General features: G+C 43.7%; 1 protein-coding gene across 1 annotated transcript; it reads left to right on the top strand.

The window, feature by feature from the left end:
* On the top strand, positions 1-15,682 carry adgrg4a (adhesion G protein-coupled receptor G4a). The gene is made up of 21 exons (XM_018743101.2): positions 1-589; positions 1,629-1,676; positions 2,098-2,142; positions 2,820-2,896; positions 2,997-3,064; positions 4,753-4,910; positions 4,994-5,123; positions 8,199-8,308; positions 8,703-8,907; positions 9,047-9,212; positions 10,429-10,569; positions 10,773-10,892; positions 11,474-11,519; positions 11,635-11,738; positions 12,013-12,134; positions 12,228-12,496; positions 12,936-13,041; positions 13,274-13,554; positions 14,960-15,061; positions 15,242-15,406; positions 15,582-15,682. The coding sequence occupies exons 1-21, from the start codon at positions 1-3 to the stop codon at positions 15,680-15,682; spliced, it is 3,153 nt and encodes a 1,050-aa protein (XP_018598617.1).
* The last annotated feature ends 811 nt before the right edge of the window (positions 15,683-16,493 follow it).

The following is a 16,493-nucleotide window of genomic DNA, read 5'->3' as shown; positions in this document are numbered from 1 at the left end:
ATGAATCCAAAGTGCAACTTCTTGCAGCTCAGAGATGACCTCAGGATTCCCAAACTGGAGGAGCTCACTGTTTGCTTGGATCTGTGGAAGCAGATCCAAGTACAGAACTGGTGCGTCTTTATGTACAAGAAGCAAGGAAGGGAGGACCCGCAGCTGGGGCTGTTCGGAGAGGGCGGGAACCTGCGGGTATGGCTGTCTGAGAGCAGCTGGCTCAGCAGTGTGGACCTCTCTCTGCAAACCTGGCACTCGGTGTGCCTGACCTGGTCTGGGCCACGCCAGCGCCTGCACCTCTACGTTAATGGCAGTGTGGTGAAGCTAGAAGAGGAAATCAGCGTTCCAAATGTCCCCTTGGCACCCAATGGCACCCTCACCCTAGGGGTGTCCCACGGCTTCACCAATGGAGAACTTGTCCCTGAGTCGGGGCACAAATTGCCGGGCTACATGTCCCTCTTCCGCATGTGGGATCAGGAGTACAGTCACCGGCAGTTGCTGGACCTCAGGTGTGCCAAGGGTGACCTGATCCGATGGGTGGTCTCGGACTGGCACATGCACGGTTGTAAAGCTATCCCAGATACCGGCTTAAAATGTGGTGAGTGGTTAACTTCAGCTCTGTGTCGTTCTCCCCTTTCCTGATACTGCTATACATCATTAACCGTGTTAACCAGTTAGTATTGTAAGAGTGTCTGGGTGAATTCATTAATCCATCCATCCATCCATCCATCCATCCATCCATTATCATTGTCCTGCACAAGGTTATAGTGGTCCTATCCTGGAAACGCAGGGTGTGAAGAAGGGTACAATCTGAACAGAACACCAATCCCTTACAGGACAATCACACACTCGTTCAGTCACAAATACACACACTCCAGGCAGTTTCGAGTCCTCACTCTTGCCTTTGTTACATATAGACATTTAAACCTTAGGAAACATGATACAGCAGAAGAAAACCACAGATGATTTTTTGGAGTAAATCGGACTGCAGGAATTTTTAGACAAGATCTGAAAAAAACAGAATGTCATACCTATCCTTTTATGGCATGAAGTATGATGTGAGGTTTTTGGTGCAATACTCTTTGCTAGTGTATAATGAATTTAATATTTATCAGTTCAAAAGCTTCTTTCTGTTATAAAATGTCATACTTCAACTTTCTGATCCATTTATTAGTTTAATTTAATTTAATTTCTTTTTATTTCATTGTTTCACTGATGAGGGGGCGCGGTGGCGCAGTGGGTTGGACCACGGTCCTGCTCTCCGGTGGGTCTGGGGTTCGAGTCCTGCTTGGGGTGCCTTGTGACGGACTGGTGTCCCGTCCTGGGTGTGTCCCCTCCCTCTCCAGCCTTACGCCCTGAGTTGCCGGGTAGGCTCCGGTTCCCCGTGACCCCGTATGGGACAAGCGGTTCTGAAAATGTGTGTGTGTATAACATGAAGGTAGATTGTCTAGAAAAAGTTGACTACAAATGATGACTGCAGACTGATTGACTTACAGAACGAATACTGGACTTTGATAAAGTATCGGGGGAAAAATGTTCACAGAAAGTGCTAAAAACAAACTTCAAATCTGTGACAAAATAAACAAAACTGAGCATTTGAACTCCTGATTAAATGGTTTTTCCCTTTTTTTCTGCAGAGACCTTCCCCACAACTCCTTCCACTCCGAGCACCTACACAAATGCAAGTCAGTACCCAATGCTTTGACATGTATGTCAAAATCATATAATTTCAGTTTTTTTTTCTTCCCCTGCATGAGGTCATGACAAATGTAAAAAACAATAATGTTCAAATTTGCAGTTTTCTGTGTGAAAGGGACAGACAAAACTGGTTAACTGTCCAGCCACAACTGCTTTAACTACTGAAACCAAAGTCACTTCAGTTTTGTAAAACATGAAACATTTTTCAGATAATTTAAAAAACAGAAAAAAGTTTCAGAATATTTGGCTTTAATTTGAATTTTCCAAGTAAAGGGCTTTATACCTGCTGATTTTGTGTGAAAAGTCATGTCGTATGACAGCCAAACACTTCTGTGGCACAGAGAATATTATAAATAGGTTGGGGGACCTAACCCTTTTCTAGAAAGTTCTCCACTCTGGTGCTTGCAGGTACGGGTCCCATCACCTCCTATGGACCTCTGCCTACATTCAAAGGTGAGAATAACTCTTCATCCAGCTCTTCATCACCTATTTTTGGGTATGACGAAGCTTCTGAAAGTTTATAGTTCTGTATTCTCCTATTAATTTCTTTTTGATTTTCTGGGTGTTTTGGGGACACACTGTTAAGGTCCGAGAGATCACCAGCTTGTCAAATTTTGAATAGTCCAGAAATTTTACAAAAGTTTTTCTTTATGGTTGCTTAAATACTTTCTGGAATGGTTTTCTGCAGCAGTACTAGAATAGCAAGTAATAATATTTAGGCTTATACTATATAATATATTACAATTATACATATACATACAAAAAATACCTCTATCAAAAGCAACTTACCTTTTCTCCCAACTGATTTAGCTGTATCAAGTTAAGTAAAGAAAATTGGTCAAGGGTGCATCATAATATGCAAATATGCATAATATTAATATGCATAATATGCAAAATATCAATATTTGAAAATGAAAAATATTCACAGTCCTTCTTTAACACATTATAATTTCTTATTCATAGATATATGGGCTCCTATAGTTTGGCTGCGACATTTAAATGATAAGCTCTGAGTTGACAATCAAAGTTTTTCAATCTGACAAATGACAAATTACTGGAAAGGTTTGATGTCAACAGCATCCAAGCTAGATGTGAAGTTGTGTCAATGTGATTTATTTACTTTACCACAGACAGTTTCTTCAGGGTCAGACTGAACGTGAATGTGAACAACCCGTACCAGGACTCGGAGGAAGTCATTCGCATCTGGGTGGGAAACACTGAGATGTAAACATGAGGTCATTCTGATGTTTGCACCCCTGCAGCTGCAATGACGGTGTCTAAAACCAAGCTTCTTTGCTTACTTCCAGCTCCAGGAAACTTTAGGGAAAGATCAGATGTCTGTTCTGAACCTGGAAATCTTAACAGGTGACCCTAGGTATGTCTGAGCCGAACTATTTGCGATAGAGAATTCGGACAAAGGCTGCTTGAAAATGACCTTTTGCATGTCCGGATATCGTCTTGGTGGGACGTGGCCCCAGAAAACAGTGTCTTAGTGATGAATGTTGTGTATTGCAGTGTACCGGGTCTTTCCTCAGAAAGGGAGAGCGCAGAAGTGGCACAGGTACAGTAAGATTCTTGTTGTGAATTATTACACAGCAAGGATTATAGGAGGATTATAAAGAGAATTATATTTTTTAAGTTTTAGAAAATGCATTTGATCCAATATTTCTCCATTATCCTAATTATCTATTGCAACTACATGGTTATAGCTTAAGAGATAAATGGCGATGAAGGAGATGCTTATTTCTCATTACAATTTCTTCATTTATTCTCTCCTGCAGCATTTTTTGATGCCAACATCAAGGTAATGTAATGTGCTTTCAGTAGAGCAATAAAAATCAGAAATGTCCTATAAGGCTTTTTACTGGAGACATGGGTGCTGCACATTCCGGACATGCTGCAGATGACTGGCTGACCACAGAAGTTGCCCTGAGCAACAAGGGAAAGTGAACCTCAATGGTCTGCAACATCTAGGGCAACACTGGCCACCTTGTGTTCTCTGTGCCACGTCACCAGAGAGGACTGCATTAGTGTAATAAAGCAAGGATTCCAGTTTGGGCCCCCATCAGGCATCCATCTGTCCATCATGGATAACCATTTGACCAGTGCAGGGTTGTGGTGGTCCAGAGCCCCTCCCAGAATTGTATGGCAGTAAAGTGGGCACTCTGGATGGGACACCAATTCAGTTCAGTTTACATTTATTTATTTATTTAGCGGACACACTCCAAAGCGACTTCCAATGAACTCTGTGTAGTGTTATCAGCCCACACACCTTATTCACCGTGGTGACTTACACTGCTAGATACACTACTTTCACTGGGTCACTCATCCATACATCAGTGGAACACACTCTCTCTGTCATTTACACACTATGGGTGAACCTGAACAGCATGTCTTTGGAGTGTGGGAGGAAACCAGAGCACCCAGAGGAAACCCACACAGGTACAGGGAGAACATGCAAACTCCACACACTGAGTAGAGATCAAACCCACATCCTCTCGCACCACCCAGGTGCCGTGAGACAGCAGCGTTACCTGCTGCTCCACCGTGCCGCCCCAGAAGTTCTTCAGTGTTAACCATATAATTATGCCTGTTTACACTGATTTAATGTTGGGCACCTTCTATGATACTGCATACAAAACTGGATGAACAACTATAAATTGTATTGTTTGATAGAATTAAAACCCAGCACACATAACTTCACACACACTGTCTGAACCGCTTGTCCCATTCTGGGTCGCGGGGAGCCGGAGCCTAACCCAGCAACACAGGGCATAAAGCTGGAGGGGGAGACGACGCACCCAGGACGGGACACCAGTCCGTCGCAAGGCACCCCAAGCGGGACTCGAACCCCAGACCCACTGGAGAGCAGGACACGGTTCAACCCACTTCACCACCGTGCCCTCCATACACATAACTTCAGTTGATCTAATTTAAATATATGCTTCTATATTTGTCTGTCTGAGCCAAGTGAGCAAAAAAAAGTAACAATATCAAGGTGTTTTGAAACATGTATCATTTCGGATGTTTTTGTGAAATACTTGTGTGGTACTCTGTCCACAGCCACAGCCACAGCTGCACATTCCAGGCCCAGGCTGTAACGTCATTAAGCATCAGTCAGACTGAATGGAGAATCAGAAACCATCTAAAGGAGCCCTACGTCTATAATGGGACCATAGAACTGATACCAGAATCCCAAAGCATCCATATCACCCACATAGGTAGATGCCTTCCCACGTTTCCCTGAGGACGGTGTCCTGTTTTTGGCTCATTGAGAGATGTGACTCTGCTCTTTCCTATTCAGAGCCTGGAGCTTGTCTGGAGGAGAGCCAGCAGATGAGGGAGGGCTTCTACATATGGCCTCAGACGGAGGCCCAGCAGACAGCCACCGTGCCCTGTGAAGGAGACCCCAGGCAAAAAGCCACCAGACTCTGGTAAGACATTCCTTTGGACTTTGCATCATGGAAACCTGTCAGTCCAGAGGTGGCTGATAAACACTGAAGTAATGTGTATGTGCTTTCTTCGACATGCAGAGTAGAGTGGTCAGGAAGATTATGGAAGACTTTTGGTAGCTGTGTTTTTTCTGGTTAGCGTCTGACTGATCTTTGTCATGGGAGATTCAGACAGAGTGGATTGCTTTGGAGTGCAATGCCTCTGTTCAACTATTCTTGGAAAAAAACACAAAGCTTAAGAATAAAGTCCAGTTGAGTAAAATTGGTGAGAAGAACATCCATGAATTTGGATAACACCACACTAATAGTAGAGCATGAAGAAGATCTTAAAATCCTATTTAAGACAGCCAACGTGAACTGAAAAAATGAACCATGACGATGGGCACAACGGTGAACTGCAGAGTTCCTTTGACAAGACGTAGAAGTTGATGACGGGTTCTGCCTTTTGGGTGGGTTATTCTAATCAACAATAAGAGATCGAACACTCAAGACTGTACAGTACACTGAAGAGCAGCACGTCACAGAGCTGCAGCGAAAGATCTTGAACCTCTGGTTTGATCATGTATCTGCAAGAACAAAGATTAGACTTGTTCAGGCAAGGATATTGTCGAGAGCACTACATGGGTATGAAAGTAGGACCTCACGAATCTGAAAGTAGGACCTCGTAAATAATGTGATAAGTGAAACATAAACTCTGGTGAACTGTGGCGTTGGAAGAGAAATTTGATCAAATAAAGCCTGAACTGTCATTGGAAGCACAAATTGTGAGAATGTGCTTATACTTTGGATACTTCATGAGTAGATTGGCTTCGCTAAAAAATTGTAATGTTGAGAAAAACTAAAAGAAAAAGAGCAACCGAATGGATGAACTCAGTCATATTGACAATGGATGGATTTTTATAAATTAATGACAGAGCGTTCTGGAGGCACTCTTTGTGATCCCAAGAGTTGACATTGACTCAACCGCACTTAAAATCAATAGCAACAAGAACAAAGGAAGTTTTTCTATAATAATAATAATAATAATAAGAAGAATAATAATAATAATAGGTAATTTGTTGGCAGTGACATATTTTTTATCTTGTCTGTTTTCATTCTATCACCCATTTTCTTTATGACTGACATCTGTGAAAGCAAATGTCACATGTTACCAAAGGGATACTGAGGCATCATGTCATGATGCTTCTGTTCTGTGTACATAATACCTTTTAACTGCAGCTGGATGATTCATTTATATCCTGTGTTATTCCAATAGGAAACTATTAGAATCATATTAATGATGAGCCCTGTAAATGGTTCGATATTCTCTGTTTGAGTTCTGGCAATAAATATAAGACTTGTGAGGCTTCCAGAGAAAACCAAACATTGACTAAATGATTAAAGTACTACATTTTATTGCAGATAGTGAGCATTAACAGTGCATCACTCAGCAATTTAGCGTTCTTACAATTGAAAACCTATTCCCAGTTATTCGTTTAGCTGACGATTTTCTCCAGTTGGACTTATAATATTAAGCTACCTACGATTATTTACCCATTTATACAGCTGGGTATTTTTACTGAAACAAGTTTGGGATAAGTACCTTGTACAAAGATCTACAGCTGGAGGTAGGATTCAAACCTGCAACCTCTGAATCCGAAAGGCAGCAACTCTAACCACTGCAGTACCAGTTGCTCCGATCCTACACTACGGCTGGTGTATTGCTGTAATTTAGCCGATGAAAGTGTTTTTTCGCGGTCTAATCTGTAAATGAAAATTTTCTTTATTTTCTTAAAATGTTCATGAAATGTCTACTAACTGGCCACTTTATTAGGAACACCATTGTAATAGTGGGGATAACCCCCTCCCTCCCATTTGCTCTTAGAACACTCTGAATTCATTGTGGCATGGATTAAACAAGTTGCTGGAAACATTCCTAAGAGACTCTTGTCCATGTTGATATGATTGCATCATATAATTGCTGCAGATTTGTCAGATGCACATTCATGCTGCGAATCTCCCATTCTACCCCATCCCAGAGGTATTCTTAGTTTCAGACTTGAGTAGTGAGGCCATTGAGATACACTGAAGTTATTTTTATGTTTATAGAACCAGTTTAAGATTACTTGTGCTTTTTGATACAGTGCACTGTTCTCCTGAAAGTAGCTGTTAGAAGATGGGTAAATTGCACCCATGAATCGATGCATGTGTTCAGCAACAATACTCAGCTAGGATGTGGCATTAAACAATATTCAGTTGGTGTTAGGCAGCTCAATATGTGACAAGAAAGCATTCCCTACGCTCGCTGTTACATCACCACCAGCCTGAACACAAGGTGGGTTGGGTCCAAGGATTCGTGCTATTTACACCAAATTCTGACTCTACCACTTGCATGTTGCAGCAGAAATCAAGATTCATCAGAACAGGTGATGTTCAGAGATACTTACCCTGCTCACCACTGTTGTAAAGAGTGGTAATTTGAATTACTGTAGCCTTCCTGTAAGCTGCATTCTCCTCTGACCTTTCTCATCAACAAGATTTTTACACCTACCTCACATAACCCCGTCTGGGATCAACAACCATGCCAAGCTCAAAGTCACTTAAATCACAATTTTTCCCCTTCTGATGTTTGAGTTGAACATTAACAGAAGTGATGATCTGTGTCTGCATGATTTAATGCATTGAGCTGCTGCCACATGATTGACTGATTGGATAATTGCTATAATAAGCAGGTGTAGAGGTATTCCTAATAAATTGGCCCATGAGAGTATAATCTAAATACATATTGGGAACAAATTAATACAGGTCCAGCAATTGCTTTATTTTGTGTTTAAGGCTACCAGAAATTCTGGGACAATCCTTTGACATTAAGGCCCATCCAAACCAGACAATTATCTCTCCATATTTGCATCTATATCTATATTTTAATTATTAGCCCAAACCACTATTATTATTTCTATAGAACAGACATACCTTTGAAATAAAGCATGTGTCTGGATGACTTGAATCATTGCCCATTGCCTTAATACTCCCACTGTACTGACTTCTGTTTGAATGGTTGTCTTTGGTCACATTCAGCTGCTTGGATGGAGTAACTGAAAAGGCCACATGGACTGCTCCAGACCTGCTCTTATGCCCCCTTATTGTGGCTACCATCCTTGATCTTGATAATGTCGTCGTTCTACCGAGTGAGTTCTCTTTTTTCTGAGGCTGGAAATGATTGACTTGTGGCAGAGTAATAAAAAGATCCTTCAAAATATGAAACTTAGTTCTCTACCTTCCTTAACTAAAATTTAATGTATTACCTACAATACTACAACAGTCCAAAGTTTGAGTACACCTAGGCAACCTGGGCCATTCTTGTATTAGATGAACTGGACAGATGAGTAGAAACAAAGCGATCCACAACTACCCTACATCTCTTGAACTGCTGTAGAAGAGCTGGAAGTTCTTATCAAAGTGTTTTGTGAAAAAATACCAGATTCCAGTAAGTGCACTCAAACTTTTGACAAGTATATATTGGTGAATATGCCATGAAAAAATGTTTGTTGTGATATGTTACGCTGTCTATTATGTATGCAGGTAATTCCATGGATGTGGTGGAGATAATAGAAAACTTGACGAGTTGCCACACAAAGCTAAGCTTCACTGAACTAGTCATTGTTCTCGGCAAATTGGCTGAAGTTGTAAATATGAGCCAGATGACACCACCTTTAGGCACTGCCATTATTAACGTAATCGCCAACATCATAGCAACAGACAGTGACCTGTCACTCGTTACCAACGAGTGAGTGTTGCTCCTAAAGAAAACTTAATAATGAAGCCTATGAAGTAATTTCTGGTATAACTGAGCAGATTGTTCTCTTATTGTCGTTCTCGATTCCTCCTGCTTTGTGGATCTCCTACCCCTCCCCCGTGTCCTGCAGGATTCTCAGTATTACAGACAGCATTGGGAACAAAATGACCTTCGGTGGAGATCAGTACAATGTAGCAGCCCCCTCTCTGGCCATCTCCCTCTTCAATGTGGATCCTGGCCACTTCCAAGGCCTTTCCTTTGGGGTTTCCTCTGTCTCACAAGACAGCAGCCCAGAGGTAAGGGTGGATGTGGTTGGGTAGGCTAAGGAGCAGCACATGCAGTGGAAAATATGGGCAATTGCTTCCATGTTGACTGACAACCACTGCATTATGATGCAATATGTCCAGCTGATTTTAGACAAAGGCAGAGATGATCCAACATTAGTCAGCAAGCATTGCATACTGGGTTTCTAATTAAGGTGTAAACTTCTGCCCCTTGCTATAAATGCATACTGTACAAATAATAACATGACAAAAGTAGTTTCTCCAATGCATACACGCATTGTCTGAAACCGCTTGTCCCAGGAGGGGTCGCAGCAAACCGGAGCCTAACCTGGCAACAGAGGGTGCAAGGCTGGAGGGGGCGGGGACACACCCAGGACAGGACACCAGTTTGTCACAAGGCACCCCAAGTGGGACTCGAACCCCAGACCCACCAAAGAGCAGGACCCGGTCAAACCTGCTGCGCCACCGTGCCCCATCTAGTTCCTCTCATAAACTCTTGAAATTGTTTTCCTCTTTGAGACAATACAATGAAAATAATCCAGTAATGTGGCAGTAGGAATGATGACTTGTAACTTAAAGGTTGCTGATCTGAAGCTTGCCCCTGTTGCGATATTGCCTTCAAACCATTTTCATATCCTGAACTTCTTCGGGATAAACAACCTGCCGTATAAAATGGTGAACAGTGTTAGGTTGGTTTGGATAGAGGCATCAGCTAAACAATGAATGATGTAAACTGTTTTACAAGTGCTTTGAAGAGAAGAATCTGCTAAATGTAAAACCTTTTTCAAATTTTCCGCTCATTTATCGCCAGAAAAAGAAAACAAGGAGGAGCTGGTGTGGAGAGGAGAACTTCTCTCATTGATGTGAATTTATGAACACACACACACACACACACACATTGTCTGAAGCCACTTGTCCCAAGCGGGGGTTGTGGCGAGCCGGAACCTAACCTGGCAACACAGGGCTCAAGGCTGGAGGGGGAGAGGACACACTCAGGACGGGACGCCAGTCCATCACAATGCACCCCAAGCGGGACTCGAACCCCACACCTACCAGAAAGCAGGACCCAGCCAAGCTCACTGTGCCACCGTGCCCCTAATTTATGAATAAACATGAACAATACATTTCATACAATGTTCAGAGTAAAACACAGAGAGGCCTTGAGATTTTGATACCCATTCAAAAGCAATGCAAATGACTTTTTCCATTGTTTGGTCTTATACTGCAGATTTTCATCAACCAGGACCCTTTTGATGACACCGTGGCATTTATTTCTCTCCCCCACGTGGTGGGCAATTACCTTCCTCAGCAGAATGGGACCTCCTCTCGTGTTCAGTTTCATTTCTATGGGACTATGGATCTCTTCAAGGTAACAAAATGCAATGCTCTAGTCACCCTTCCCCTCAGTCATCATCCACTTCATTTTCATAGTCAACACTCCATGTTTTACAGCTTGGTCCTGCTGAACCTGGTAAATCATTGTATTCAATGTGTGAAGTCACTTCAGTTGATGAAACTGAAGCAACGTTGAAGGGCAATAAGTGTGCAAAAACCATAATGTCATGTTTCCAGGACAGTGAGCCTAAAATGAAGCTGAACACCTATGTGGTGTCAGCGAGCGTCACCAACGCCACCATTGTGGACTTAGAGCAGCCGATCGTCGTGACTCTGCACCACCTTGAGGCCAACATGGTGGGTGTGCTCAATCCTTGTGCTGAAGTGGACCATTCAGTCTTGCTGTACTATAGTCTTGTTTAGTGGTCGGTTATAATAATGGACAATGTGCCCAACTCCAGGAGTCAGTGTTCAGTTTAATTTTGGCTATTGAGATCACTGCTGAGGACAGTTATAACAGATAATAAAGGATAGCACTCATGAGCAGAGTCACTAGAGGTGAAGAAGGCCAAATACCAGAATGTACAAAACGCCAGATGAATGCCAGAATACACCGCTTGTCCCAAGTGGGGTCGCGGCAAACCAGAGCCAAACCCGGCAACACAGGGCGCAAGGCTGGAGGGGGAGGGGACATCCCAGAATGGGATGCCAGTCCGTCACAAGACACCCCAAGCAGGACTCAAACCCCAGACCCACCAGAGAGCAGGACATGGCCAACCCGCTGTGCCATCGTGCCCCCCAGTGCCAGAATAATAAACAAAAAATTATATCAGAATAGTATATGTTCGTAAATGTTATCCTTTATTACGTCTGTTTTTAGATAAATTAGAAAGAAAATGCCAGAGGAGACTGCCTGACCCTTTTTCCCTACTTTGCAGCTTAATGACGAGGTGCAGTGTGTGTACTGGGACGTCAACAAGAACGGTGTGTATTCCCGTAGCGTATTTCCTGAAATCGTCTCCAGACGATTGGAAAGAATTCCCAAACTGAGCTCATTTAATATGCTGTTGAGTGTAACTTGTTGGTGTGCTTATTTCAGACAAGTTGGGCGGATGGGAGTCCAGTGGGTGTACTGTGAATCACACCATTGCCACCCGTACCACCTGCTTCTGCAACCACCTGACGCACTTTGGGGTACTACTGGTATGACCTCAGCTTAAGTAACTGGGATGAAAACAGTTAAAAATACACTAGTTGAATCCAGACATTCAGATTTGATTTGACATTTGAGGTTTTAATCACAAAATGAACTTGGTATAAAGTGAGGGATCCTTCCTCAATTAGACAATCCTTGATTAAAAGATAATTACTAGACTGAAGCAAGTATCTATCCTAGAATTAAGGGTGTATATGCACCATTTAGACAGCTAATAAAATAGGCTTGCGATGTTCCATCAATACTGTGTCCCACTTGCAGGATGTGTCAAGGACTATGGTTAGTGACGTTAATGAGGAGATCCTGACTATCATCTCCTACCTGGGTTGTGGTATTTCCTCCATCTTCCTTGGGATAAGCCTGCTGACATATGTGGCCTTTGAGTGAGTAAGGGGTCTATCAGAGGAGTGGGGTCCTGAAGGATAGGGAAGTTTGAACTAAACCATGCCCATGCTCCATTGTCTCCACCCCTACAGGAAGCTACGCAGAGACTACCCTTCCAAGATCCTGCTGAATCTGTCATTGGCCCTGCTAGGGCTCAACCTGGTGTTCTTGGTCAACTCTTGGCTGTCCTCCTTCAACAGCTATGGGCTGTGCATCGTTGTCGCTGTTGTGCAGCACTACACCCTGCTCGCCTCTTTCACATGGATGGGTCTCGAAGCTCTGCATATGTACTTTGCGCTGGTCAAGGTCTTCAACATCTATGTGCCTTTCTACATGCTGAAGTTTTGCGTACTTGGCTGGGGTAAGATGAACCAGGCTAGAACTGCAAATGATGGGGAAGATCTTAATGATGGCAATACAAGTGATGATGATGATGTTGAAGATAGGGATGTATTATTGCTGCATCTACTGATGTGATTATCAATAATATGAATGCATCTTTAAAAACTTTAAACAAGAAGTATTAAATCCATTTTGAATGAATTAATGAATTAATTTATTAGTCTCAGAGGGAAATTCTGTTTGGTTGCTACAGCATACAATAAACACATTGAACATACAGGGATAGTCAGTCGATTAAAAAAAAAGTTCTAGTGTAAATGGAGTTTTTGGCACACTGATACCATAGTATTCATTTGCTTTTTTGTACTGTCATGAACATCTTTTCTTTTATTATTTGTTTCAAGTTTATGGTAGTAATAATTACATTTTCCCACCCATTTCCATTGTTATCTCCTCAGGGATTCCACTGATTATAGTCAGCCTGGTGCTTATAGTGAAAATGGATGCCTATGGTAGCATTCTGTATGACAATTCCACACAGAAGCAGAACACTCTGGACCAGTTGTGAGTAATGGAGGGGAGGGCATTGTGGAGTGGGTTGATCAGCCCATCAGGTTCCCCTTAAAACAGTAACAACATTTGCATGGACTTTGGAAGATTGAAAAATGAGTGGAATGTGTGGATTTGTGTGGACAGGAGACAAAATGACTGCATGGTGCTTTGGGATTGATGGGTGCGGTGATTCTAGTTGCCCTCACAATTCCTCCTTCTTTCATTGACTCCTTTTCTCTCTCAGCTGCTGGTTGAAGAGCGACGTGGTGTTCTACGTGTCTGTGGTGGCCTATATCCTTTTCATCCTGCTCTGCAATGTGTCGGTGTTCGTGGTGGTCCTGGTACAGATTCGCAACATGAGAGAGGGCAAGGCCGCCAGAAAGCGCAGCGGTTTGCTCCATGACCTACGGGGTGTGGCCAGTCTCACCTTCCTGCTGGGCCTCACCTGGATGCTGGCTTTCTTCACCTGGGGACCTGCTAAGGTGGCCTTGCTCTACCTGTTTGCTATCCTGAACAGCCTTCAAGGTGGGGGAAAAACCCTGGCACCACATACTCCACATCATTGTTTGATTTACTGTCACTCTGGTGAGATGAACTCTCTAAACATGAACTGAACGGAATATTTGGTATAAATATGAGTCCTTGTTGCTGCTGATCTCGCAATATTTTTAAAGGATCTGAGCATCTCACCAATCAGCTTAGCTTTGCGGTTACTCTGTTTGAAGTTTAATTAAATGATTACATTTAAATTATAAAGGGGGCGTGGTGGCGCAGCAGGTTTGGCCAAGACCTGCTCTCTGGTGGGTCTGGGGTTTGAGTCCCTCTGGGGGTGCCTTGCGATGGACTGGCGTCCCGTCCTGGGTGTGCCCCCTCCCCCTCCAGCCTTTTGCCCTGTGTTGCCGGGTTAGGCTCTGGCTCCCCGCAATCCTGGATGGGACAAGCGGTTCAGACAGTGTGTGTGTGTGTGTGTGTGTGTGTGTGTGTGTGTGTGTTTATAAATTATGAAATTTCATTCATTAATTATCAGTAACCACTTGTCCAGTTCTGGGTCATGGTCCAGATACTATTATGGAAGCATAGGGAGTGAGGCAGGAACACCTTGAATAGGATACCATCCCATTACAGGGCAATCACACACACTCATTTACTTACACACACTAAGGGCAATTTAGAGCCACCAGTCCACCTGAAACACATTGCTTTGGGAGGAAATCAGAAAAAGTGTAGAAAGCCCATGTGAACACAGGTAGAACATGTTTAATAATTTTTTGTTAATAAACCTACATTTACTTAGCAGATGGTTTTCTCCAAAGCAACTTCCAATGAACTCTATGTAGTGTTATTAGCCCACACACCTTATTCACCACAGTGACTTACACTGGGTCACTCATCCATACATCAGCGGAACACACTCTCTCTGTCACTCACACACTATGGGGACCCTGAACAGCATGTCTTGAGCATGACTGTGGGAGGAAACCAGAGCACCCCAAAGAAACCCACACAGTGACAAGGAGAACATGCAAACTTCACACAGACTGAGCAGGGATCAAACCCACGTTCTCTCGCACCACCCAGGTGCTGTGAAACAGCAGCGCTACTTGCTGTGCCACCGTGCCGCCCTACATGCAGCTACTTGTGTGATATATACTGGTTCATATAGTGGAATGCAACAAATTAAATGTACTCTACAATCACATGTCTTCATCCAAGTCTCTCCTTCTGTTGATGTAATGCACTGAGGTATCAGTGCTACCTGCTGCACCACCCCAGGTTCAGAAATTGTGACAAAAACTCAGATACCCTAAAAACAAAATGGCATAAGCCTCACCAAGAATTATTCTGGACTGGTGGTTACTGGATCTCAACAAGTGGATGTGAAACAGAAGAGGACGTGCTAAGCTCTCCTGGTACCTGCTGTTTTTTTCAGGGTTTTTTGTCTTCCTCTTCCACTGCCTGATGAAGGAGAGTGTGCGAAAGCAATGGCGGATACACCTCTGCTGCGGCCGCTTCAGGCTAATGGAGCACTCAGGTGCGTTGAACGAGGGTGACCGTATACACGACCCAGGAACATAACATTATAACGCTGGAGAATGAAACCCGGGACGTGTTTCCGATTAGCTATACGCCGAATCACACAAACTACTTTAGATTGTGGGGGTGAAGAAACTATGACAGAATCACGAGGGACAGTTTTGACGTCCTCATCTAGATTTGAGCCATACTGCCACAGTTGGCATGAAGTTCAGACAGTACCAGCTGACCCACGCTCCATCCATGAAGTCGGCCAAATCGGACCACTCCAACTCCACCAGCAGCACCTCCTGCTCTTCCCACTCTGACCGGGGGCCGGGTTCAGTCAGCGGGGTGACTCTGGGTAAGACACGTCAAGCACACAGCTCTCTGCTGGAGTGTCCTCCCTCTCCATCCTTTCTCACAGCCCTTGCGGCACAGTTGGTGTACAGTACTGTGCAGTGTGGCACAAGCATTGATACTCACCGTTTAACCTCGCCTCTCCTATTTCTGTTCCTCCATCGCTCCCCTCGTGGCAGACCTGACGTCAGAAAGGCCTCTGGTGCTCCCTCGAGCCCAGTTCTGCTCCTCACTGCTGCTCCCGGAAACAGGCTCCTTCCCACAGTGGAACAAACGTTGAAGCCCTTCTTCGTCCCCAAAGGAGATGTTGACCTGTGTTGACCCTCATCACCCTGAACGGCAAAACGGTTTCTGAGACTTCTCTCCTGTGGTGGCCTCTTGCTTTTGGTTCTCGATGGACATCTGACATCAGTGCCAGCCGAACACACGTTCCGAGTATTGACTTTTAGACTCTTTGTGGGTGAGAATTATCTGGGTCTGAACCTCTTTTTCGTACCTGCACACTACAGTGTGTTCGTGTCCAACGCTAGCGTATTGAATTTTGGGTTGCGTTAGCACCCCTCCCATTTCCTGTGCTTGGAGCTGCAAATTGCATTTTTACAAATGGTGCATAGCAGTTTGTGACACGTGGGTGTGTCTGAGAAGAGAGCGGGCATGGGGAGACAATGGGAGGACTTTCACTATATACTGTTCTTTCCCCCATTCACAGCACGTATAGAAAAAGGGAGTCTAGGCAGATAATTAATTGAAACGGCCTTTTAGCATGAATCCACAAAGGAAATGAGCTGACGTTCCAAGCAGCCGAGAAATGGAATAACCCAAAATATCAGCGAAATAAAGGGGTCGGTCGGGGGGCGGCAGGCACAATGCATGAGACACCTTGCAGAGCCCTAAAGATCCTCTCTGGCCCAGGCTGGACCGGGTTAACTGTCCCTCTGGGTGCTCCTGACAGCAAAATACTGTCCAGTACACTAAGTGAGCACAGGTCTTGACTCACATTTCTACAATAATCTCTGTTCATTAAATGTTCTGCATTGAAATATGAGATTTTTCCACTCAAATTCTGAAGCCTTCCCCCTTGTAATATAAAA

Source organism: Scleropages formosus, chromosome 14 (assembly GCF_900964775.1).
Source record: "Scleropages formosus chromosome 14, fSclFor1.1, whole genome shotgun sequence".
Classification (NCBI taxonomy): domain Eukaryota; kingdom Metazoa; phylum Chordata; class Actinopteri; order Osteoglossiformes; family Osteoglossidae; genus Scleropages; species Scleropages formosus.
This window is presented reverse-complemented; position numbering and strand designations above follow the sequence as displayed.

Coding starts and splice junctions, on each gene's coding strand:
- adgrg4a (XM_018743101.2), top strand. CDS start 1: ATGAATCCAAAGTGCAACTTCTTGCAGCTCAGAGATGACCTCAGGATT. Junction 3,065..4,752: donor ATCTTAACAGGTGACCCTAG/GTATGTCTGAGC, acceptor CTCTGTCCACAG/CCACAGCCACAGCTGCACAT. Junction 9,213..10,428: donor CACAAGACAGCAGCCCAGAG/GTAAGGGTGGAT, acceptor CTTATACTGCAG/ATTTTCATCAACCAGGACCC.